Source organism: Solanum pennellii, chromosome 7 (assembly GCF_001406875.1).
Source record: "Solanum pennellii chromosome 7, SPENNV200".
NCBI classification, from domain to species: Eukaryota; Viridiplantae; Streptophyta; class Magnoliopsida; order Solanales; family Solanaceae; genus Solanum; species Solanum pennellii.
This window is the reverse complement of record NC_028643.1, coordinates 2,338,983-2,362,543: the sequence shown is the minus strand read 5'-3', so window position 1 is coordinate 2,362,543 and position 23,561 is coordinate 2,338,983. Positions and strand designations below refer to the sequence as shown.

At 29.9% G+C, this 23,561-nt stretch overlaps 3 protein-coding genes across 3 annotated transcripts; all 3 read right to left on the bottom strand.

The window, feature by feature from the left end:
- Positions 1 to 7,265: 7,265 nt before the first annotated feature.
- LOC107026042 (uncharacterized methyltransferase At2g41040, chloroplastic-like) lies at positions 7,266 to 12,657 on the bottom strand. Its single transcript, XM_015226870.2, has 8 exons — positions 12,398 to 12,657; positions 11,586 to 11,686; positions 11,359 to 11,499; positions 10,394 to 10,475; positions 9,155 to 9,348; positions 8,930 to 9,041; positions 8,063 to 8,167; positions 7,266 to 7,575 (listed from the first exon to the last, which is right to left on the bottom strand). Exons 1-8 carry the CDS (start codon positions 12,557 to 12,559, stop codon positions 7,447 to 7,449), a joined length of 1,026 nt encoding a protein of 341 aa, XP_015082356.1. The 5' UTR covers positions 12,560 to 12,657; the 3' UTR covers positions 7,266 to 7,446.
- A 1,572-nt stretch (positions 12,658 to 14,229) lies between these two features.
- Positions 14,230 to 18,582, bottom strand: LOC107026040 (uncharacterized methyltransferase At2g41040, chloroplastic-like). Its single transcript, XM_015226869.2, has 8 exons — positions 18,159 to 18,582; positions 17,218 to 17,318; positions 16,984 to 17,124; positions 16,642 to 16,723; positions 15,664 to 15,857; positions 15,439 to 15,550; positions 14,912 to 15,016; positions 14,230 to 14,605 (listed from the first exon to the last, which is right to left on the bottom strand). The coding sequence occupies exons 1-8, from the start codon at positions 18,324 to 18,326 to the stop codon at positions 14,477 to 14,479; spliced, it is 1,032 nt and encodes a 343-aa protein (XP_015082355.1). The 5' UTR covers positions 18,327 to 18,582; the 3' UTR covers positions 14,230 to 14,476.
- Positions 18,583 to 19,371: 789 nt separating this feature from the next.
- LOC107025534 (probable flavin-containing monooxygenase 1) lies at positions 19,372 to 22,019 on the bottom strand. The gene is made up of 4 exons (XM_027918703.1): positions 21,791 to 22,019; positions 21,509 to 21,687; positions 20,567 to 20,928; positions 19,372 to 19,921 (listed from the first exon to the last, which is right to left on the bottom strand). Exons 1-4 carry the CDS (start codon positions 21,969 to 21,971, stop codon positions 19,567 to 19,569), a joined length of 1,077 nt encoding a protein of 358 aa, XP_027774504.1. The 5' UTR covers positions 21,972 to 22,019; the 3' UTR covers positions 19,372 to 19,566.
- Positions 22,020 to 23,561: the final 1,542 nt, after the last annotated feature.

Here is a 23,561-nt window from a genome sequence, read left to right as displayed (position 1 = left end):
TTCTAAATTCTAAAAACACAAATAGTATATTTTAACTAAAACAATTGAGTTCACTAAATTGTTTTGAGTTAATCAATTCTGTATATAAAATTTTAAATCAAAATTATTGAATTTTATCGAACATTTAGCTTTTTCTCCGTATATATAAATATATATATATATATATATATATATATATATATATATATGAAATTAAATAAAGAGAAAAAGAGTAAGATATGAGGAGAACGTGGGCACTGTTCCCATGTCTCCCATATAATTTTTTTCCCACATAAACTAATTTTCTCTATCTCCTTGTGTTGAGAGCTTAAACCCTAAACAAAAATGAGTTGGCTAGAAAAAAATATTTTTTTATTTGTTTATCAATTTAAAATTTAAATTTAAGTTTGATGTATGTGGTAGTTTTAAAATAAAATAAAATATTTACATCATTTAAAAGATATTTAAATTATAGTCGTGAAATTATACTGAATATGTTATACTTATGTCACTTTTTTTTTAAAAAAAAAAAAGCAATTGCAAATAATTCAATAATTTTCAACCTAGAAAAAGTAATAAATAATATAGTATAACATACTAAAAGATATAAAAATTGATAATTCTATCAATGTTAATAATTAACTTTTCCTATAAATTTTTATTCTCATATATCGGTAAATTATGTAGGAGCTATTTAGCTTCTTGTGTTCAATTAGGCTAGTACTCGAACAATATTAAAATCTTAGTCAATTTTTTTTCATTTTTCTTTTTTGTATAATCCCAATTCACAGCTGTTGGTTCAAACTTTTTTTTTTTTAACTAAGAAAATATTTACGTATTTGAGTTCTGGAACTTGTTCGAAACATCATTTTTTGATGAATCCTGCAATGTACAATCTGAATTTAATCGAAATTTCAATATGAACTTTGAATACTGTGCTAAAAAATATTAAAAGAAAATATATATGTACTAGTATTTGTTATATTGTGCAATTGTGTGATGAAATTGTTCAAAATATATTTGATATGAAAAAATTGTTTTGTTTACTCACTTCTATTGATATTGATAAGTTAAAAGCTTTTTATATATTATCATGCTAACTAAATAATAACTACGTATAAGAATTCATTAAAGGAGGATTAGAACCTGAAAAATAAGTATTTAACTTCGATAACAAAAATATGTATAGTGCTAATATTTTTTATTTATTGATATAGTATAATAATATGATTTGTATAGTTTAATTTAAAAAAAATTTATTGTTAAAAAGTATATAAACCTCTTTCTCTTTTCATAGAGATTTTGTACATTTTTCCTATAAATTTTAATATCATTTAATAAATATAAAATTTAGTCATTATTAAATTTTTGTTTTAGCTTCAAGGGACAAAAATGATTTTATTTACATTCTCTTTGATCTGTCCATATATCTATACAATAACAGTAAAAGATAATTACAAGTAGTTGAATATACTTATAATAAGTGTAAATATGTTAAAGAATTTAATTATAAAAGTAATAAAACCTTAAAAGTGATCTCTTTTTAGATAAAGAATACTTCCTCTTTTCTCTATTTTTTTAACACTATGTCAATTCATTTCATATTGAATAAAATATGAGCTTATTTGATCTAAATATTAAGTATTTTAATTTTCAAAATTTTGGTGCATGATATTCATTTTAAATAAGAAGTCGGTCACTAATATTGTGTAGCTTTTTATTTTTTAATTTTTGATCCATCCATTTTTCAAAAAAAAAAAAACTTATAATTTTAATACCTTTCGTAAAATTTTTAATTACGCCACGAATAATCATATAAAGACAAAATATCAGTCGTAACATATATATATATATATATATATATATATATATATATAATATAAAATATTTTTTATATTTTAAAGTATTTGGAAAAAATATAGTTATTTAAGAAATATCATATACTCCTTTCCTCCACTTTCAATTGTCATATTTTTTTTTAGAATTAAACTATAAGAAATTTGATTAAGATTTTAAGATGTATTTTTTTGTCATATTGAAATATAAAAATTGCAACTTATAGTAATTTTTTAATATCAAAGTTTTTGTTAAAAATATCAGATTAATTTAATCTAATTTAACTTTAAAAATTAGTCAAATTAACTTTTAAAAAGTGCAACAGGATAGCCAAAAATGAACAGAGGAAATAATTATGATTTTTCTCAGTAAAAAATTCAAGCATCTTACTTTATGCGATAAATCTTTTAAAGGGTAAGAATTTATATAGCCGATCTCAATTATTATTACCTCATTTTTACTTTATTTGGAATGGTTCGAAGTATGATATTTAAAATATTTTAATTTTCAATGTAAGTTGAGATAAAATAAAATTTATATATTCAAAAATTATATAAAAGATACTGAAAATTAAAATAATTAATAATTTAAGACATAATTATAAATTTTTTTTTGACTTTAATACCACTTCATTATTAGCACTCATAAAAGCTAAGACAAGACATTAAACATGTACGAGGAAACTCGGATTCTAGGTAACTAAAAATATGGCAAACAACAATCCTTAACTACTCCACTTATGAAAAAACAAATTATAATAATGTCAATAAAATTAATTAATTTTATAAAAAAACACATAATAGTCTTTCTATTTTAAATTGTTTGTCTGATTTTAATTTTATACCGATTTAAGAAAATTATAATTAGAAAGGAGTTTTTACTATTTTACCTTTGTTTATATCTTATGTAATCTCGCTTAATCAAATATTTACTTTTTTTTTGATGTATTTGTGTTCTTCAAAAACAATAACTACAATGGATATAATAAAAAAAAATATCTTAAATTTTTAGAAATCACGATAAATATTTTTAAGAATCACGACAGATAATTTGAAACAGAGAAAACAATGGTTATGGGCTTAATTGGAGATTTTGTTGGGCAGACAAAAGACAACTCATTAAGCACTATAGCAAATTAATGACTTGATTAATTATTTTAATGTGTACTCTAATTTGCTAGTTTTGAGGAAAGCCCTTGTTTCTTGCACCCTAATGCTTTAACCCATAGATGATCTTGGAATTTGAAATTTGACAAAAAAAAATAAAACAAAAAATTATCTAATGTAACATTTATAAATTTAACTTTGTTTTTAGGTATTTGTCTCTAATTAAGCCGGTGATTAGTGAAGATTGTTCGTTTGAATGACTGTTAGATATTATTTCATAATGTATTATATTGTATTACATTATGCTATCGTAGTAATATTTTGATAAATACAATTTTTTGATTAATTGATTGTATTTATAAATCCAGACACTGTATTATCAACAAATTAGAAGTTTGAAAGGTTAAAGGTTCTAAAGACAAAAATGTGGCATTACCATTTAAATAGATTTTCTTAACGACTTAATCATCATGATGATCATCATTTGCAATTGTTAAATTATTGTTGCTTAACGGTTTAACTAAGGGTGTGTTTGGTAGGAGGAAAATTAATATTATTCATAAAAGTATTTTTCTAGAAAATAAGTGTTTTTTTTATATTTATTTTCTATTGTTTGGTAATTAATAAAAAGTATTATTTCAGAAATATTTATATATAATCTAACAAAGCATTACTGAGAGAAAGCGGGAGTTCGGAGGTTGGCAAGGGGCGGGATATTCAAGGGACGGAGATTGGAACGGTGGGGAGTAGACAAGGACTTATAAAACTTATTTTTCTACTACTGTTACTAAAGTCATTTTCTTCATTTTTAACGGAACTTGCTAATTTAGAGAAATATTTTTGCAATTACAAATAAATATATGAAAAATATTTTCCTTTCATACTAAACACCCCTTTAATTCTGCAATATATTCTTCATTATTGATTAATTTCAGTGCTCCACCAAATACAATAACGCCATTTGATATTTTAGCAAATATTATTAATTAATTTCAAATGATAGGGAAATTCTTAATGAAATATTCTTAAAAAAAATCATGTTCTTAGCTAGCCTCAAATTTATAATTTTCTAACCCCAAGTAGATACATTTCTGTCATATTTGCTTTTAATTTATAACAAGAAAAAAAATATTAAATACTCAAGAGTATGTTATTTTTTATGAAATATTTTAAAAAAGGAATAATTATACGGAATGACAAACTAATAATATAAAATAAATATAATAGTTATCGTTTGATTTATTTGTGTTTCATAGTAAACTATTTGTCAGTCACTCTCTTACTCATATTCTCACTCGCCACTCTCCCTCTCTCACTCGCTTACTTCGCTCGACTCTCTCTCTTTATACAATAGAATTGTATAAATTTTGTTTTTAATTGTATAAAGCGAGAGAAAATTGTATATATACACATACAAATACATATATTTTCGTCTTATATACTTATAATTATACAATAAAAGTACTTCCCTGCCCAAGTCTCTTTTGTCTTTCTCTCTTTCTCGTTTTATACAAATTCAAATTATATATAATTTCTCTCTTTCTCGTTTAATACAATTCGATTCAATTGTATATTCCCCGTCCAAGTCTCTTTTGCCTTTCTCCCTTTCTCGTTTTATACAAATTCAAATTGTATATAATCGTCCTATACACTTATAATTATACAATTCGTTTTATATACTTCATTTTATACAATTCTCTGTCCAAGTCTCTTTCTCTTTCTCGTTTTATACACTTCGTTTTATACATTCGCTTCAATTGTATATGTATAGTGAATTATACATATATATGTTTACTATGGAGCGCAATTATACAAACTTTGCTATAGCATACAAATAGAAATTTTATATTTCTGTGTGAAAATTGCCCTTTAAAAAATAATGTTCTTTAACACGCCTCAAATTACTTTTAATTTTCCAACACCAACCTACTCAATACATGATTAAGCAAAGAATTAAAAAAAAGGCCACTTACCATAGAAATTTCAATAATTTAGATTCATAGATACAATTTTGATAATAAATTTTGTATGTTTTTTCTCTTTTTTTCCCTCCCTTAACGTTTGAACCCATGTTGACTTAAAAGTGTGATTTTGCTAATATTTAGAAATTAAAAGTATGCATCATATTTTTTAAAAAATATATAACACAATTCAAATTCTAACTCAAAAAATTTCAAAAAATATGAATAATATTTTTAGTTTTTATAGCCAAATGCCTAACAAGTACCTCATAAATTTATTTCCTTTTTCTAAAGTTTTAACCAGCTTTTTTTTTTTTTTAGCCTTTTGCTTTCTACAAACGTACGGTTTCTGAATTTACACATAGGAAGCTACAAAAGTTAAAAAGAAAAAAAAAATCTAAGACTTTCTTGTCTATCTAAAAATACCTCGAAAATCAAAAGCCATTTATAATTTTTTTTATTTTTAATCGGAAATTTTCAGCTCGAGTCTTTGAAATGAAAGACATTCTAGTCTAGGGGTTGGAGATCGTTTCCTTCTTTAACAGGTCTTACATAATACGAAATTCAAATTATATCAATGCTCCAAAACCTAAAACCCTATTTTGCGTACGTTTAAATAACTGAAATGGTAAAGTCACTATCCCTAAAAAAAAAGAGAGAGTAAGCATTAGCTACCCAAATTCGTCCCTTATTTATCGCTAAATACTATCAAAAGTTAATTAAATTTTTAATAATTGATCGTTAAAAAGATTAGTAATCGATTTTTATTATTTAGTAACAGAAAGTAATTCGTAACTAATTCTTATTTTTACCAAATAATTTAATTATTTTTTTTTGTCTAAATTCTGGCTTAACTTAAAAGGTTATGTCGTACTAGATCCAAACACATGACAAAGGATTTCTGATCATAAGTAAGAACTTTTATAAATAAAAAATAAAAAAATAATTTTTGAAAGAAAAAACCTTTGTATTTATAAAATTATCTCACATGTAAAGGATCCAATGACTGACTTATCACAAATGTAATCCATAATTATTCCATTTGTCAAATTGCCTCTCAAAACTCTTTTGTTGCTGACACACAAACATGTTACTCCTCCTTCCGTCTCATTTTACGTGACATTTTCTTTAATTTTTTTTAAAAAAATATCATCTTACAAATTTTAAAATTTTCTTACAATTATAGGAATATCCAAAAATTATTTTAGACTACAAATTAAAAGAGTTTATCTTTTTTCTTAAAACACAATATCAAATCAAAAGATGTCATGTAACATGAGACGAAAGGAAAACTATTTTATTGAAGAAAGGAAATTAAATTGAGTTTATTTCTAATATCTGTTCTTTTTTACTCTCGATTTATGTTATACTCTCAATTTTTCTAGAGAATTAATGTTTTTGAAAAAGGTAAACCCCTTTAACGAGTATAGTAATTTTGAAATTTTATCAATTAATAAGGATAAAATGGTAAATTTATCATGTTAATTATTAGTTTCTTAATAAATATGTCAAGTCAAAAACAGAAATAAATAGAAACAGAGGAAATACTAATTGTATCGGAAGGATTTTTTTATTTAAATTTTATGAAATTAAAACGACAGTTAAAATGAGACATCGAATATATATATGTACTAAGATAGTCAAAGGTCAAAGATGGAGAAGTTGCACGAGGGGAGATCTATTTCTCTGCTATAAGATAAAGCTTTACTTCACTTTGTTCTGTTCAAAAAACCTTATTCATATTGTATTACCTTCTTCCACATGGTCTGTGTGTATATGAGGCTCTTTTTTTTTAAAATACATTTATTATTATTATTATTATTATTATACAATATGCTTTCTTCATCATATACATATATATATATTAATAATAATCTACCTAAAAGTACAACAAATATTAGATTTGATGAAATATAAACATTGTTAAAACAAGATGTTTCGTAAAGAAATTGATATTAGATCTAATTCAACCTTATCGATCTTTTTTACGTTTAGGGTTGAATATCAAAAGTATGGATGATATAAGTAGAGGGTTTATATTGAAAATAATGAATTGATATGAATCGAGATGTGCCTGACTGTGATATCATAATAAAGTATGGATGATATAAGTAGAGGTTTAATAATAGTTTGTATTCTAACCAACTTGCGTGCGCTTTAACTTTTCTTCGAGATACTCATTTTCTACCACCAGCATTTGTCTAAGGGAATTCCGTCACACTTTAGGGACATTGGTGCCCCTGTCGTCCAAAAAACTAGAGCGTATATACCCTTTTTAATTTTTGGACGGCGGGTGCACCAATATCCCAATAGTGTAACGGAGGGTATTTACGTACCATTTACGATATATATTTGTCCTTTTTCCCAAAATATACAGGTAGATTCCAATAAACAGATGAGAGCAAGTAGTAAATGTATATGACACTCCAGTGTCCAGTTACATTTGTCTTTTAACATCAATTTTATTCACAATTGCCTGAATCTACAGGGTTGACATACATTGCAAATCTGAGTACAAGTATATACAGTAAACATGGAAGATGATGAGCTTCAACAGACAACAATCAGCGTTTTTGCGCGGAAAATATGATAAAACCACCCTGAACTTTACTTGTATAGTTGATGAGACCACAGGTTGTAACCAAGTCTTCGATCTCCTCTTGAGTAAAAAAACTGTAGGTCCGTGTAGCACTCTGCGTTCAAAAGGAAATTTACTTTCATATCTATGGCAGAAACGATTATCATTACGAGCTCTTTTCCAAGATCATCTAGACTTAGAGGACTACATCGGTGTTCTTCAGTAAATGTCAAGCGATTCTAATATAAGTCAGCATTCTAACATGACGAAAGGAAGCCTTTGCTTAACTGGTAAAGTTGTTGCCATGTGATTCGGTGGTCACAGGTTCAAGCTGTGGAAACAACCTCTAACAGAAACGCAGGGTAAGACTGTGTACAATAGATCCTCGTGGTGTTGAGCCTGGACCTCGCACTTAGCGAGACCTTAGTGCACCGGACTTCCCCTTTGTTCGAGCGGGAAGAAAGTCGATGAATTTTAGGTTGTCTTATGTGTTGGTAGTTAACTAGTTTGTATTCTTTGACCACTATAATCTATCAATTTCATGTTAAGTCTAAAATGGAGAAAATTTTGAGTATAACTACGAGAAGGAAAATGAAATTTACCTGCTGCAAAGCCCTCAATATCGGAGGAGCTGAAGGATTAACTCGAAGAAATGTAGTACCAACAAATACACCCCCACTACGCAAAATCCGGTTAATTTCAGCAATCTGACAGACAAACAGACAACGGCATCATTAGTTCAAAGCTCGACATCGTTCAATGATTTTGGGAATGCCATAAAATCATTTAGACTTCAGTAAGCAGCAAAGGTTTTAGATTAAAACTGAGACACGAAACAAAATTTGGACGTTACAACCAAAAGTAGCACGGCAATAAGGGTCCACTAGCTCATCAGAATAAGATATTGGTGTCAACAATACCAAAACCATAAAGGGAAAGTTTGTTCACGCAGATTAAAAGTGAACATTAAGCGCTCAACATGTTTTTTCGCTTCAGTGTCGTCATCAAGGATTCTAAGACATACTTTTCCTAGCCAATGATAGCCTCTCCTCAAGAGGTGACATAAAACAATTGATATTTCACTTTATCATTATTTTTGAAACGAACTTTCTTTGTCCATATATTTGTTATGCATGGTTGTTATTATAAGTCTTAGACTAAACATGTATATTTTTATTTTTTTTCCCTCCATTTGAACATTTTTGTATTAAAGCCACACTTCATTTGCACTTGAGGCTCCAGCAGACCTTAAAACTTTTTTCCGCTTTACAATTTTATGTTGCAGTTTCAACTGAAATAGATATATACCAATTAAATCCCAATCAGATGGTTAAGTCACCATAAAGTCAAATCCCCAGTTGAAACAGACCCAAAGTGTAAGACTCATGTGATCAAAATTTTACAAGTGCAAGAACTTGCAACTTATTTATATATATATACCGGGAAAGATTAAAATTTAAATAACTTACTGCATTGGACGGAGATGGCCAGCAATGCAAGGCAGCACCTGCGTGTACAGCATCAACTGATCCAGAAAAGAAAGGTAATCTGGAAACATCTGCCCTTACAAGAGCTAGATTGCTGCAAATTTTTTTCACACGAAGAGTTCAATTATATCTTTCTTGAAAGACAACTCCTAATTAATGAGAATTTCAATGACCTCATATCTTAAATTAGGTAGCAAAATCACTTACGAGCTTAAGATACTTTCATCCGTCTTGATGAAATCATAACACTGGCGAAGCATGTTTTCAGAGAAATCAAGGGCAATGACTTTTGAATAGACCCCAGATTTGGCAAATTTCCTGGAAAATAATCCGCTGCCGCAGCTAACATCTACAAGAACTCCACCTTCAGCCACTTTAAAGTAGTCTTGAGCCATATTAAACTGCATATATATATATATCGAAAGAAAGATCATAAGCTAAGTGACCATAACCCATCAAGATGGACTTTAAAATTCAATTAAATAGATGAATTTACGGGTTAATATATAGTAGAAATAGGTCTGAGCAGCTCTACAAGGAGAGAGGAGTAACTTCACATAGCTAGCCCTCCGAAACTCACAACAACAGCATACCCAGTAAAACTCCACAACTGGTGTTTGGGGAGGATAGAGTGTGCGCAAACCATATCCTACTTCGAGATGGTAAAGATGTTTGCGGAGAACATGCAATTAGGACTTTTATGACTAAATGCAGCAATAAAATTTACCCCACCTGATTGTTTGCTTAAATTCTAGTCTCTAGACATGACACATCAATATGAGAGAAATAAGAGTTGATTTGGTGGCCAATACTTTAAACCTCCCGTGCTTGACATGTCTGAACTGAAAGGGCATTTTAGCTAAGTGAGCCATGTTCTGCTTCACTAAGCCCCTAATATACTACTCCAACGAGGAGAAACAAATGGATAGGTGACAAACTCTTTTATCTATTGTTGTTGTTATTTTCCTTTTATCTATTGAGCACACTTCTTTTGAGCCGATGGTCTATCGGAAACAACCTCTTTACCTCGCAAAGGTAAGAATAAGGTCCATGTACATCCTACCCTTCCCAAACTCCACTAATGATATTATACTGCGTATGTTGTTTTTTTTTTTGGTCACAATCTCTTTTATACTCACTCCGCTTAATTTACACGAAAGGTGTTTGACTGGGCTTGAATTTAAAAATGAAAGGAGACTATTGAAACTAGTGGTTCAAAATATGTCATAGATCTTTGTGTGGTTATCATCTCATTATGGGTAAAATGAGAAATTTAAGCTAATCTTTTACTAAATATAACAAGGTGTCATTCTTTTTAGGACCGACCAAAAAGGACCTAATGTCGCATAAATTGGTACCAAGGAAATATGTAGGAAGGTCAATGTTTAGTTATCCAACCCATAAAGTTATTAAGATAAATTCAAGTATAGCAATATAAAAATTTACCTCTTCATCAGGACCAGGAAAACCACCTCTATTAAAACTTTGACGCCAGCCTCTCTCATACAAGAATGAAACAACTGGGCTCCTTGGAAAGTTAATAGCACCAGACATTAGAAATAAATGTCGAAAATCCAAAATCTCAAAACTCTCTATTACAAGCTTTTACTAGAAATATCAGGAGCCCAATAAAAAGAAGCACAGGAAAGACAACATAAAATTACATGAAGAAAATTCCAGCATTGTTTCTGTTTCATAGTTTCCACTTCAGTTATCATTTTAAAGATTACAGGATTATGATTTCAAGCATTAAACGTAAATGTCTAACAGCCTAAGGTGCATGCCTAAAAATTGGAGAGCTATTAAGTATGTAAAAGAAGTAAAACTTCAGAACAAAACAAATACTTCTGCTTATATGTGTGGTGTCCACCCGAACAAAACAATACTTATGAGAGGGAAGAGGGATGAAAAGATATTGACTTCAAACTAGAGTCAACATCTTTAGGAAAACAATTTCAGAGCCCAAAAACTAATCGGAGATAATTTAATCAAGCCAGTATTGTCGAAGGCATGCTTAAGCCTTGAAGAGAGGCTCAAAATGCTTTGAGGTTTTGCCTCACTTAATATGCAGTTCAGTCTCGTCATCAAGGTTCGAAGACATACTTTTCCTTGACAATGAGCCTATTCTGAAGAGGCGACACTAAACAATTGATAGTTCAATTTATCGTGAAAGGAAATTAAATTTCTTTGCTCATATCATATGTCTGTCATTCATGCTTATAATTATTAGTCTTGGACTAAACATTTGTATTTGTATTTCTTCTCCCTTCACACCTTTTATTCATTAAAGCCTACTCTTTGTTTGCGCTTAAGGCCCTAACAGACCTTAGAGATTTTTCTTTTGTGTGTTTTTTGCGTTTGATAACACTGAATCAAACATAAACGAGAAACCTTAAACAGCCCTATGATACCTGAATAGCTCAGTCCCAGTTGGCTTAGATTCATTGTATTCTTTTGTTCCGGAAGTAACAGTGAGGTCGAGGTAGATATTTTTGCTTGAATATGACTTGTTACATTTTCTGCATTTGAAGCCCGATCTGTAGACTGCAGGTCTGCAAGTTTTAAATTCTAAGTGAAATAGCAATTAGGCCACACCTCGACTCACTGTTATTGTTCTACCTGAAAGACTAAACCTTACACGTTAAAGCCTGAAGGGCCTTTTCTTATAAGTGGTTCATAACAAATTGGACAAGCAAACAATTCAGCTTCCGTAACATCCTGAGCTGGAGTTCTCAATTCCTGAACAAGACAGGAGAAAAGATTATACATAAACTGAAAAGGAAAGGTAATACATCACTTAACCACATTAAGTTTTAAACTTTAAGGGAAAGAAAAGAGGCGACAATTATGTGGCGAAAAAACTCATCAATGTGACATTTGAACACGATCCTATGCATCAACATGGATTCAACACACTCATCATAAAACTTAGCTCAGCAGCAATAAACCAAACCATTTCATACATTCTCCGTCTATGGTCGGACAACTTCACTAGAACAATAAATCCAAAAATTAAAGACTTGATGGTCAAAACCACCACCTGAATTATCACTTCTTCACGAGTTTCACACCTCAACTATCATTTACTCTCTTTTTCAACCTAAACTAACTCGTCTATGTATTAAAACACACCTCGAACGTTGATTAAACCAACTATCGATTGTTCCTTTTTCCTACCTAAACTATCGCCATCTACTCAACTAAGGCATAAAATGTTGATACATCAAGCTAGGAAAATGGAACAAGCTGTAATAGTTCAGCTAGAAAAAGAAACCAGCTGATCAGTTGAAAGTTGCAAAGAAGTAGTTTTTGACCAATAAAACATCTGATGCTCAAAAAGATACTCATAATCATAAATTCAAGTTTCAATTTTTTGGGGGTTTCCTCAATTTTATCATACAACAGAGAGACAAAAAAAAGTTTCAAACTTTCCCCAATTCCAAAGATTACCGGTTCTACAGCAACAGCAGAGGTAGCCCTGATTCTTGAAGTGAACCCATTTGAGAAAAACCTTGTAGGAACACGAATTCTTGAATTCAAAGAAACCCCACCTAGTATTTGAACCAAAGAACGATGATGATTCAAAGAAAGTGAAGATGAAGCAGTAGCCATTGATGAACTTCAGCTAATACTGATGAGGTTTTCTTGTTTTTTACTTCTATTTGATTCTCTGTGAGAGTAGAGATATATAAACAAGATTTTTTTTTGTGATTTTGATTCATTTTTGTCGTCTCCATAAGTAAACAAATCATTTATTCATAAAATCTCATTCTATAACAACTATATTATAGTGACTAGTGACCTAATTAGTTAATTATTTATTATTACTCCTCCCGTTTAAAAAAAAAATGACTCAATTTCTTGTTATTATGTTAAAAAATAATAATTCATATGACATGTTTAAGGTCACAAGATTAAAGGATATTTTGATACATTTAACATAATTTTAAATTAAAACCACAAAATTAAAACTTTTCTTAAACTTCGTTTCAAGTCAAATTAAGTCAATTTTTTTTAAACGGAGGAAGTATTATTTTTCACTTAATTTCTTTAAAATCCTTTCTTCTTCTTTCGAATGATTTGAATAATGATTTCAAATCTCAAGTTCTTCCAAAAAAATAAATATATAATTTAATTTCAAATCATAAATTTAATTATTTTTAGAGGTAAAACCTGATTCATAAGTTACTAATGCAGTGTCTTAGAATATTTCAATATTCTGTTTATGAATTATGATTTGTTCATTCACAAAGATTGTATAAGAATTATAAATTAGAGTCCGGAGCCTAAAGGGTGAAAAATGTTAATAAAAATTTTAAAATGGTATATTAAATTTCTTTTTAACCAAAACGGTAAAATCGCTCACGAATTAGCGATTTTGTTCGCTGAAAAAAGCAAAATCGCTGCTATAGCAGCGATTTGTTGTATTTAATTTTTTTTAAAAAAAAAATTAACAAAATTGCTCCCAAAGGAGCGATTTTCAAAATAAGTTTTTTTTATAATTTTTTTAATATGTCGCTGCTGAGGCAGCGAGTTAAATTATAATTTTTTTTTAATTATTTTTTGCTTCTTTTTTTTAAAAAAAAAGTTTAAATCAAAAAATTATTTATTTGTTTTTTTAAATCAAATCGCTGCCAGATTTTTAGTTAAATTTATTTATTCATTTTTAAAATCAAATCGCTAAAAAAAATTTTGATTTAAAATCGCTGCCTTGGCAGCGATTTGATTTTAAAAAAAAAATGATTTAAACTTTTTTTTTAAAAAAAAGCAAAAAATAATAATAATAAAAAATTAAACTTAAGTCGCTGCCTCAGCAGCGACATATTAAAAAAAATTATTTTGAAAATCGCTCCTTTTGGGAGCGATTTTGTTTTAAAAAATTTTTCTTTTTTTTTTTATAAAATAACAAATTTAACAAATCGCTGCTATAGCAGCGATTTTGCTTTTTCGACGGACAAAATTGTTACTTTGTGAACGATTTTGCCGTTTTGGTTAAAAAGAAATTTCATATACCGTTTTGAAATTTTTGTTAACATTTTTCACCCTACGGACTCTTAAAAATCATACCGTGTGGATTTTCAAGTCTATGAGAGAAAAATACTAATTTAAGTAATTCAATTTGCATGTCCAAATAAAATCTCAACTTCATATCATAATTTCATATAGCACATCCAAACATACCCTAAAGGATCGTTTGGTTCGTGGGACATTACCCCACCTTATCTCATCAAACTTCGCGTTATTTTATCCCGCCTTCCATGTGAGATAAATTAGTCCAAGAATTACAATCCCGGAATAACTAAGTCCATATATTATTACATGAGCTGATATATGCTAATATAGAGTTCAGTTACACTTTCTTTACACCAGCAGTGTATTATTCACAAGAAAGAATGTTCTTTAACTGGCTGAAATAACTTTTATGTACTGTATATACTATTTTTTACAGGGTTGAGATAGATTGCACATCGAACGAGTGTTATCATATACCAAAACAGGAAAAATAACGTGTTTATACCAGCCAAACGATCATTGTTTTTGAGCGGAAAACATGATAAAAGAGCTCTGAACTTTACTGGTATAGTTGATGAGACCACAGCTTGTCACCAAATCTTCAATCTCCTCTTGAGTAAAATAGCTGTATGTCCGTAGAGCACTCTGCGATCAAAAAGGAAGTTTACTTTCATATCTATTTCACAGAACGATTATCTATCTATCAGATACGAGCCTTTTTCTGATATCCTCATAACCATAGGTTTTTTCGTGGCTTTCTTTCATGTTTGACGGTTAGACTGGCATTATGACTATATTGGCGTTCTTCAGTTCGTGTCCAAGAATTTTATGTTCTCATGTGTTGGTAGCTATTCCTTTACCACTATGATCGATTAATTTCATGTGACGCAAAAAAATGGAGAAAATTTAGAGTATTTAGAGTACAATCACGAGAGGAAAAATGAAATTTACCTGCTCCAAAGCCCTGAATATCGTAGGAGCTGAAGGATTGACTCGAAGAAATGTAGTACCAACGAATACACCTCCACTACGCAAAATCCGGTTAATTTCAGCAATCTGGTGACAAAATAAAAGCATCATCAATTGTAAACTCAATTTCATTCATTGACCTTGAGAGTGCCATAAGTCATCAAACTTCAGCAAGCAGCAAAGAATTCAAATAAAATCACGCGGCAGTATTGATACAGGTAGCTCGTTAAGATCTTTCTGTGAGACCTTTTAGTGTGGTAAGAGACGTAAATGTTAGTGTAGGGATAAGTGTTTGATCCAGAGAACCTAGAGTCTTAGAGAACGCCTAATTAACCTAAAAAGACAAAGTATTAACCATTATTGGGATGGAACGGTCCGGATAGAGCAGAATGGATATAGAGAACTTGTACGGCTGACCTCGACTAGTTTGGAATTGATAAATAGTTCACTGTAAAGTCATGAATTAAAGGATCATTTGCGCATGAAAGATTACAATTTGAAGAACTTACTGCATTGGACGGAGATGGCCAACAATGCAAGGCAGCACCAGCATGCACAGCATCAATAGATCCAGATGGAAAAGGTAATCTGGAAACGTCTGCCCTTACAAGAGCTAGATTGCTGCAAATTTATATAGACAAGAGAAATTCAAATCTTTCTCGTCTAAAAAGACAATTTCCGACAAATGAGATTTCAATGACTTGATATCCTATACTAGACAGAAAATCACTTACGAGCCTATGATACTCTCGTCATTCTTGATGAAATCATAACATTGGCGAAGCATGTTTTCAGAAAAGTCAAGTGCAACGACTCTTGAGTACGCCCCAGATTTGGCAAATTTCCTGGAAAACAATCCACTACCGCAGCTTACGTCAACAAGAACACCACCTTCAGCAACTTTAAAGTATTCTTGAGCCATCTTAAACTGCATTTAATTTCAAAAGGACAATCACGCAGCCATGAGCCATCACTGGACTATAACTAGCCACAAAACTTCAAATACAGGATAAATCTTAAGTTACTCTTTTCCTTGATGTCATGGTTATATAGTAAAGGAGGTTCTCCATATAATGAAATCAATTGAGCTTCCATATTTTGAATCAATGAACAAATTCTTTAATTATCATATATTGACATATTAGGTGGTCAGAGTATGGTTATGGTAAGTGGTTTTCAGTTAGTTTATACATTAGAAAGGAACCACAGTTTTATTTTTATCAGTGTGAATATGTGTCTATGATATGCCCCTTCACCGTTCAAGAAATCACCATATGCTTGGTGACCTTGCACCATATGTTTTAGTCTGCGGCAGAGATGCAGAGTACGTTGGCGCGTTGCATTCTTACCACTAGATCAAGGTACTACGGAGATACTTTCAAAAAATATTTGAATATTAATCCGAGTTCCACAATTTTGCACAATTACTTTAAAGTTTTTACTCTATGAGTACCACACTATAGCTACATATTCTTAATCTCTGAATAAGTCAAACTAAATGGGGATGAAAGATGAAAAAACAAAAACTATATAGATATTACATAATTCTTAGAGAGAAGAGGCCTTGATTAAGCAGCACACACCTTAATAAGTAAGTAACAACGATTATACATGTAGGAAGATGAAAGAGCATAACCACTATTAGATTTATATTTCGTTTTCAAACCCATAAAGCTACTAAGATACATCTAATGAGCAATCAAAAATTTTACCTCTTCATCAGGACCAGGAAAACCACTTAGGTTAAAATTTTGACGCCAGCCTCTCTCGTACAAGAATGAAACAATTGGACTCCTAGGAAAGGGTAAGAGCAGCAGCAATTAGAAATAAACATCTGGGAAATCAAAAACAATAGATGACGCCTAAAAGTCCTTTGTTACAAGCTTTTACTTGATGAATCAGGAGTCCAAAGAAAACGAAAGCCAGGCGAAAAAAACAGCTCGAAAACAGATCAAGAATTTTCAGCACTTTATTTGGAGAGCTACTTACAGGTGAAAAGAAGAAATGCTTAATTTATTCAAGCAATGACATGAATGTTAAAACAACGCTAATACCTGAATAGTTCACTCCGAGCTGGTTTAACTTCATTGTATTGTTTTGTTCCAGAAGTAACAGTGAGATCAAGGTAGATATCTTTGCTTGAATATGACTTGTTACATTTTCTGCATTTGAAGCCTGATCTGTAGATTGCAGGTCTGCAAGTTTAAAATTCAAAGTTAAACAACAATAACGCCACACCTCGACTCACTTTTAATATGCATTTTCTATCAGAAAAAAAATAAACTTACACATTAAATCCTGAAGGCCCTTTTCTTGTAAGAGGTTCATAACAAATTGGGCAAGCAAACAATTCAGCTTCCGTAGCATCCTGAGCTGGAGTTCTCAATTCCTGAACAAGACATGAGTGAGAACTATACATAAGCAGAAAACAAAAGGTAATGCATCACCTAAGTTTTAAACTTTAAGGGAACAACAAAGGAGAGAACGAAAAAAAGGCAATTATTCGGCAAAACACTCATTGATTGTAACACTTCATCACGATCCTATGCATCAACGACGAAGAGCAAAGAAATATAGCTATAACCAGCTTTCTTGGTTTAATAAATGTTGAGCCATAAAACAAGATAAATACTTCAATTTAAAGGCTTATACACATTACAATCTAACATTGCCTAGCATCCTATTGTAGTCAGCACACTCATCATAGAAACTTAGCTCCCATATTCAAATTATGGTTATGATTAGCTAATGATATAATCTATATAGCAGCAACAGCCGAAAATCATTTAGTACAGCGTCAACTATCTATGATCGGACAATTTAAGAAGAACAACAACAACAGTGTAATCCCAAGCAGAACAGTAAAACCAAAATTAAACCAGAACCCCACAAATATAACAAACATCAATGCACCCAAGGGTGTGGCCTGATGCAGCAATACTCAATGAAGTGGTTGAGAATCACGATGTCTCACGAACACTAGGTGCTACCAATTACTAACGGAGGTGTCAAATATCTCGTGGAATTAGCCAAGGTGCGAAAAGGCTGACTGGATACCAATAAAATATGTGATGCTTAAAAAGAGACTTATATTGATAAATTGAAGTTCCAATTTTTGACTCACAGGAACATCAAAATATAATCACTACACTGAAAACAATCAAAATATAATCACTACACTGAAATCAAAAGAAAAAAGTTTCAAACATTCCCCAATTCCAAAAATTACCGGTTCTGCAACAACAGCAGAGGTAGCCCTGATTCTTGAAATGAACCCATTTGAGAAAAACCTTGTAGGAACACGAATTCTTGAATTCAAAGAAACCCCACCTTGTATTTGAACCAAACAACGATGATGATTCAAAGAAAGTGAAGCAGTAGCAGTAGCAGTAGCCATTGATGAACTCTTCAGCTAAACTCACGAGGGCTTTCTTGTCTTTTTCCCTTTCGATTTGATTCTCTGTGAGTGTAGTAGAGATATATAAACAAGCCTATATATATGGGTGATTTCACAACGGAGAGAAGAAAAGTTTTGTGATTTTGATTCATTTTTGTCATCCCCAAAGTTAGCTCTTTTGTTTGAGGATCAATATTGGCCACATCATGTTTGATAAACATTGAAAATTTTTTTTCCCCCAAATTTAACTTTAATCACGTTTCAATATGAATATTCGATACTTAAAATAACACAAATTCAACGAATAACTAAAATATTTATTTAAGTTAGACCTAATCCAATATATTTATCCTGATTGAACGGTTTATTTTCTTCATTTTCGATATCATCGGTGCATATATATTACTCTAACGGTATTATCTATTCTAATAGTATCAAACAGTAATTGAGCAGTGTTTACTGCAGGAGTATCTATTTTTCCTTGTCATCAAAAATCCAAAGTATGTGTTTATATATATTCTAATGATATTAAAGAGTAACTAAATAGTATTATTTCTAAAATAAATAATAGGATATTATTATAGATATATAATTGTAACTTCTGTTTATAACTAAGAAAAGTCATTTTTTCTCCTCTCATGAAAAATATTCTAGACATTCAAACAACATAAAATTTACTAATAAAATATCTCAAAAAATGTTGTCTCACCAAAATGTACAAATTAAAATACTTAATAGGGTTATGGAAAATCAAAAATATATAATTGTTACTTTCACACACAAATGAGGAAAGTCAGTTTTTCAATATTTTCAGACAACTTAACAACAAAAAGAGAGTTACTATAAAAAAAATTTCATAAAATAATTTTTATCGCAAGAAAACATGTAGAATTCTCAATAGGACTATCGACTAAGGAAAGTCAAAGATATATAATTTTAACTTTGGATCATTACTGTGGAAAGTCCATTTCACCATTTGATGTAATTTTCTTTTCCAGATAAGTCGATAAAAATAATGATTTACTATATATAAAAAAAAAATTTGTCACATCAAAATATCTGAAATACTTTATAAAACTAAGAAAAGTCAAAGATATATAGTTGTAACTTCGACTCACAACTGAGGAAAGTCAAGTCTCCCCATCTGATAAAAAATATTTTTCGATAACCAAACAATGAAAAACGACTTACTAATAACTTTTTGTCGTCGCAACAAAAATATAGGAAATACTTTATAGGACTAATTATTAGGACTTAGCCTAACATAATCTGATTGCAAGTAGGGTTGAAACCATTCTTCATAGAAAGTCTTCTTTCTTTTATTTTTGCACCCAATGTCTTTGCACAATTGATCATTGTACCATATGTGTAGTGCTGCAATACAAGTCCTTTTGTACTCTTTTCCAGCATATGTTTTCATGTATTCTTCCCACTCTTGTATCTCATTTTCCATCTCTTTTATGCTTGGCAACTTGAATGTTCCATCGAGAAAATGTGCTAACCATTGGCACCTCATCTCAGATGTGTGGAGATTTGTTATGCTCCCTGAGTATCCAATTATTGCTAGGTTTGGTATTCTTGGATGTATTATGTGCCTGTCAAACATATTCAGTGTTATTCTACAAGTAGAGTCTCGAGAGGACAGAATGTACGTGAATCTTAAACTCAGCATAAAAGTAATAAGATGTGAACAAACAAAAGAAACAACAAGTAGTATTGGAAGTTGAAGAATAATAAACTACTACGCGGATATTAACATAAATGACAAGATTTTGCAAAAAGAAAAAAAAAAAAGGGAAATCATATGATGAACATGGATCTAATTACTTATTACTACAACAACATATTCAGTATAATTTTGTAAGTAGGATTTAGAGAGGATAGAGATCAGGTTATGACCTTCGGCTCAAAAGAAGTGAAATCATACACGACTGAAAAGAAAATAAAGATAATAAAAACATTATCAATAGCCCCAAAGTATAACTAGGGCTACAACAACAAGGGGTGATTTTATAATTTTAAAACATTTACAACAATGTAGGGGTAAATTTGAAAAAAAATCAACTTTATTATCCCTATTTTCTCCTTATGGGAATGTGTATATGTTTTTTTTTTTCAATAACACTAAGCTAGTAACTTATTAAACTACTCTAGACCTTATTATACGATTCGAAAAGCAGTCTGATGATACAAGTGAACGCCTACGAAAGACAAGAGATAGTACTAGAAGTAATGTGTACCTGTAAAGAGGAATAACTGAGTTTGGTGATCCCACTATGTGATTTTGAAACTTTTTTGAGGAAAACATATTCTTCAATTTTTCTTGACCTTTATATCCAGTAGCAAATATAACAAGGTCAGCTTTTATTGGCTTATCAACTTCTCCATCAAGAATTAAGCCTTGTTTGATGAATGAAAAATGTTGTATTTTCTTGAGAACAATGCTTCCTTCTTCAACTTTGCCATAGAAATTATCAGGCAATAAAAAGGACTTGCAAGAAGACATGTCTTGAAGAAAGCTTTGTTTTGGCACCATGTTGTATTTCTTCAATGGGAGGGTCCATGTAATATAACTCTCCACAAATTTTGAGAAACCCCATCTCTGAAATAAATAATAATATATTGTTCAATAAAACAAATAATATCTGTTTCAATTTATGTGACTATACACATATCAAACTAATGAATAACACGTGCTGAAACATACATAACTCTTATTTGATTAATCACTTTACCATGGTAAAATTTCATTTGTTTGGAATAAACACTCAGTTTAATTTGAGGAAGTATTTACTAAATACTATTTAGTACCTTTTGACTAGGCTTTTAAAATAAAAATTATGATCTAATAAAATTCATAGATATTTGTGTAAGTGTAAAAAATTTCAACCGAGATAAAATGAGAAGTTTTACATCCATTTTTTAAAAAAATATAAGAAGATATCAATTTTTTGGATAAATACTAAAAAGAAAAATATATAATATAAATCGAGACAAAAAAAATAACTTTTTATTTCAATTAGTGTTTCTATATAACAAGTTAAAAACCACAAAATTCAATAAAGGCATTTTGAAATAGCATAAATATCTTTAGTTTAAGATACGTCATGTTAAATCAAAAGTTTCTTAATTTTTAAAACTCGTTATCAAATCAGATAAAGACATATAAAATGAAATTTTACCACAGGAGCAAGTAGAGAGGCCACCACACTATAAATAATATTTTGACCAGGCTTGTGAACCAAGAGCTCTGAAAATCGACTTCCATATAAATTTCCAAGAGTAACTCCCCACCAAAAGCATCCACTAGGGAGTGCCCATGGTATTGTTCTTTGTACCAATGTACAAGGAATTTCAGGACCTAAGTCATAAAATATATAACCAACCACATTAAAAATTATTTGATATTATCAGTATACATAACTTAAATGTTACGATCAACTATAGTTATGTTATTTTTTTACCATTAACATTCGCGCATTCAGCCGCGATATCTATAGCTGATTTTTGAGAACCAATAACTGCAACTCTCTTCCCTTTAATAAGTTCTCTTGCACTTTCATTGTCCATGGCTGAGAAATCCATAGAATGTATCACTTTTCCGGCGAAAATGTCCGGTCCTTCACCGAGAGGAAACTCCGGCATGTTTGCTAAACCACTATACCTTCCAATGCATAGAATCAAAAACTCGACTTCATATTCCTGAAACGAACACAACAAAATAAACGTTTAATTTATATACACTAACAGTAATAGAAAATAAAAATATTTTTTATATGATGATCGTAATAATTATCATAAATAGTGCTAGATGATGGGAATGGCAACAACTATAACAAATTATGTATATTAACTAGAAAAAATATAAATATTGAATTTGATCATTAAAGTCTTTATGTTTGTACTAAAAATATATAATTCATGTACAATATATGATCATATACATTAATATTATATTTACACCAATTCTGGAAAAAGTATATAGCAAATCTGATCATACTTGAATGGTGAAATCCTTATATTATAATAAAAATAACTGATAGACATATATAACCATGTAAAATTATATTATATGATAATATATGTATATTAATTACGAAAAAAAATAAACAGTAAATCTGATCAGTACCTGAGTGGTGAAGTCCTCATGTTGCACCAATATTTGCCATTTCCCCTTAGAGCCAAATGCATTGCCATTTCCACTCCAAAACTCCCAAGAATCCATTTCATCACCACAAACTCCAACATAATTAATCCCAATAACTTTAGTATTCAATTGAATATATCCCATTAACCCAAAATGTTTTGCATAATCCTCAACATACTTCAAAACTTGTTTGTTATGAGGGTACCTTCCTCTAACACTTTTAGGCCATGGAAAATCAGTAAATTCAAATGTCCTTTTTGGACTTTGTAACCTTGTTGATTCAATTGTTTGTGTCCAAACACCACCAATTGCATTTGAAGCTTCAAAAACTATAGGAATTAAACCTTTTTCTAATGTATATTTGCATGCTAAAAGACCACTAATTCCACCTCCAATAATTCCTACTCTTTTTTCCTCCATCATGAAATTTAATTTTTGTTGATCTTCAAGAAACTGAAAATAAAAAGGATATGAAAAAGTTAATTAAAGATTATTAATTAGTAGAAGAATATTAATGTTGTTTTTTTAAAAAAAAAAATTAATTTAATTGTTGTTTGACTACAGCATGATGTGTTGGAATGCAAGAAAACGTGAAATAAAATATTTGCACGATTTTTAAGTTCATATATGTCCATTAATAAATATAATGTCAGATGTTTATGTAGTTGTCATTTTTAATATAAAAAGAACATTTAATTATAAACAATAAAGTTGAAAAGAAAAATGTGAAATGAAAATTTTTCACGGTTTTTTAATTTTTATATATACATGTTCATCTATATTATTAAAAAAAATTTATGTTACCGTTCTATAAAGACATTTAACTATAACAATAAAGTTCATACATATGTCCATATATATCACTAATAAAATTAAAAAAATGAAAAAAAATTGGACGATTTTTTAAAGACAGAATGATTTGGGAGACTTTAACACTTGATTCTGCAGTTGAATTGAACGATTTATCAACTAAGTCTTTAAACTCATTAAAACTCAATATTTATCTTTTTTTTTTCTTTCAATTAACTAATCAACCTAGTCCACCGATTTTTATAGATCGAATCGATTTTTTTGTATGTTTTCGCTAC

Coding starts and splice junctions, on each gene's coding strand:
- LOC107026042 (XM_015226870.2), bottom strand. CDS start 12,559: ATGGCTACTGCTTCATCTTCACTTTCTTTGAATCATCATCGTTCTTTG. Junction 11,500..11,585: donor GGCCCTTCAGGCTTTAACGT/GTAAGGTTTAGT, acceptor TAAAACTTGCAG/ACCTGCAGTCTACAGATCGG. Junction 10,476..11,358: donor ACTGGGACTGAGCTATTCAG/GTATCATAGGGC, acceptor TAACTTTCCAAG/GAGCCCAGTTGTTTCATTCT.
- LOC107026040 (XM_015226869.2), bottom strand. CDS start 18,326: ATGGCTACTGCTACTGCTACTGCTTCACTTTCTTTGAATCATCATCGT. Junction 15,551..15,663: donor GACGAGAGTATCATAGGCTC/GTAAGTGATTTT, acceptor ATAAATTTGCAG/CAATCTAGCTCTTGTAAGGG. Junction 14,606..14,911: donor TATTCAGGGCTTTGGAGCAG/GTAAATTTCATT, acceptor TTTTGATCGCAG/AGTGCTCTACGGACATACAG.
- LOC107025534 (XM_027918703.1), bottom strand. CDS start 21,971: ATGCCGGAGTTTCCTCTCGGTGAAGGACCGGACATTTTCGCCGGAAAA. Junction 21,688..21,790: donor TGAATGCGCGAATGTTAATG/GTAAAAAAATAA, acceptor TTTATGACTTAG/GTCCTGAAATTCCTTGTACA. Junction 19,922..20,566: donor TCAGTTATTCCTCTTTACAG/GTACACATTACT, acceptor TATGTTTGACAG/GCACATAATACATCCAAGAA.